The sequence below is a fragment of the Triticum urartu genome, chromosome 2A (assembly GCF_056163025.1).
Source record: "Triticum urartu cultivar PI428250 chromosome 2A, HENAU_Tu73, whole genome shotgun sequence".
In the NCBI taxonomy this organism is placed as follows: Eukaryota; Viridiplantae; Streptophyta; class Magnoliopsida; order Poales; family Poaceae; genus Triticum; species Triticum urartu.
The window spans coordinates 5,186,938-5,188,269 of record NC_141874.1 but is presented as its reverse complement, the minus strand read 5'-3'; the positions used below and the strand labels follow the sequence as shown (position 1 = coordinate 5,188,269).

General features: G+C 50.7%; 1 protein-coding gene across 1 annotated transcript; it reads left to right on the top strand.

Moving 5' to 3' along the window:
- Positions 1–381, top strand: LOC147982720 (ethylene-responsive transcription factor 3-like). Its single transcript, XM_087540538.1, has one exon. The coding sequence runs from the start codon at positions 1–3 to the stop codon at positions 379–381; it is 381 nt and encodes a 126-aa protein (XP_087396664.1).
- Positions 382–1,332: the final 951 nt, after the last annotated feature.

The window sequence follows — 1,332 nt, the reverse complement described above, 5'->3', positions numbered from 1 at the left end:
ATGTCGATCCGCCGCCTGGGCGCTTCGGATTTTCGCGGAGTCCGCGAGCGCCGCTCCGGCGCCTTCTCCTCCGAGACCCGGTTTCGCGAGAAACGTCTCATGCTCGGCAGCTTCGACACCGCAGAGGAGGCGGCCCGCACGCACGACGCGGCAGCGTGGCGCCTCCTGAGGCCTCGTCGGGATATGAATTTTCCCAACGTGTCGAGCCATCGGGCGCAGGATCTGACGCCTCTCCCACGGCTTTTCACCAACGAGGATCGTCGTGTCCACCGGAGGCGGCAGCGTCGCCTCGCCATCGCAGAGAAGGACGTGGAAGCCTTGGTGGTGTGGCGAGGAGGCTTCCGGCAGGACATCATCGACGAGCACCAGTTCTACAAGTAATTGAGGTTGGAGAGGGACGCGAGGAGGAGGGAGCGAGCCGCCTATCGGGAGGACAAGCGTTCGCGGAAGCAGGCAGCTCAATTGAAACTGAAGCTACGACAAACGTTGGGTTGGGACTTTGAAGACGAGCAGCTTGCTGACGCCTACATTCAGACGTCGGAGGAGGACATTACCGAGTCGGAGTCAGAAAGCGACGAGTAGTTGTCTTTTCCTTTTATCTGTATATGTTAGAACTATCTATGTATACATTTTAATCTGAAAATATGGCCGGCGGCGTCGGCGACGTAGCAGGCGGGCGAGGGTGTGAATCCAATGTGCCACCGACCAGCGGGCCCGGTGAGGAAAGAGGGCGAGCGCGCGTGCGTCCGTCTTGTGTCCGCGCCGACACAAATCAGGCTCAAAAATGGACCGGGAATGGGTCGGTAGGCGGATGAAAGCGGACGCGCGTCCGTATGGGTCGGCGCGTTGGGCTGGCTTTTTTGTCCGCGCCGATCCAAACGGACGGCCACGGACGAAATGGGTCGCCCCATTGAAGTTGCTCTAAGTGTCTAATAAAAACCAGAAACGAGTGTTCAGATACATAATATATGAAATAGTATCAAACTTTCAAATCACAAATTCACATTAATAATGTAGTGAAAATATAACCATATTAATCACATAAATGTAATTTGACAGTGAAATAATATATAATATACCAAAATTTAGTTTCATAAACCAAAATATACTTGATACTTGATACCTGAAGTGATAGAACCGGGGCCACATAGAACCAAACTCATCATATTACTCACAAAAGTATAGTTGTCCAAATTATCATCCAAACATCCTAGCAGAGACAAGATGACAAAAAAAATGGATTTTAATATTCACATAAATCAAGTGTTGTGATTTGCGAATATATTCAAGAAAAACACGAGGCAATACAAGATGGTGGTTGTGGCTCTACTT

Coding starts and splice junctions, on each gene's coding strand:
- LOC147982720 (XM_087540538.1), top strand. CDS start 1: ATGTCGATCCGCCGCCTGGGCGCTTCGGATTTTCGCGGAGTCCGCGAG.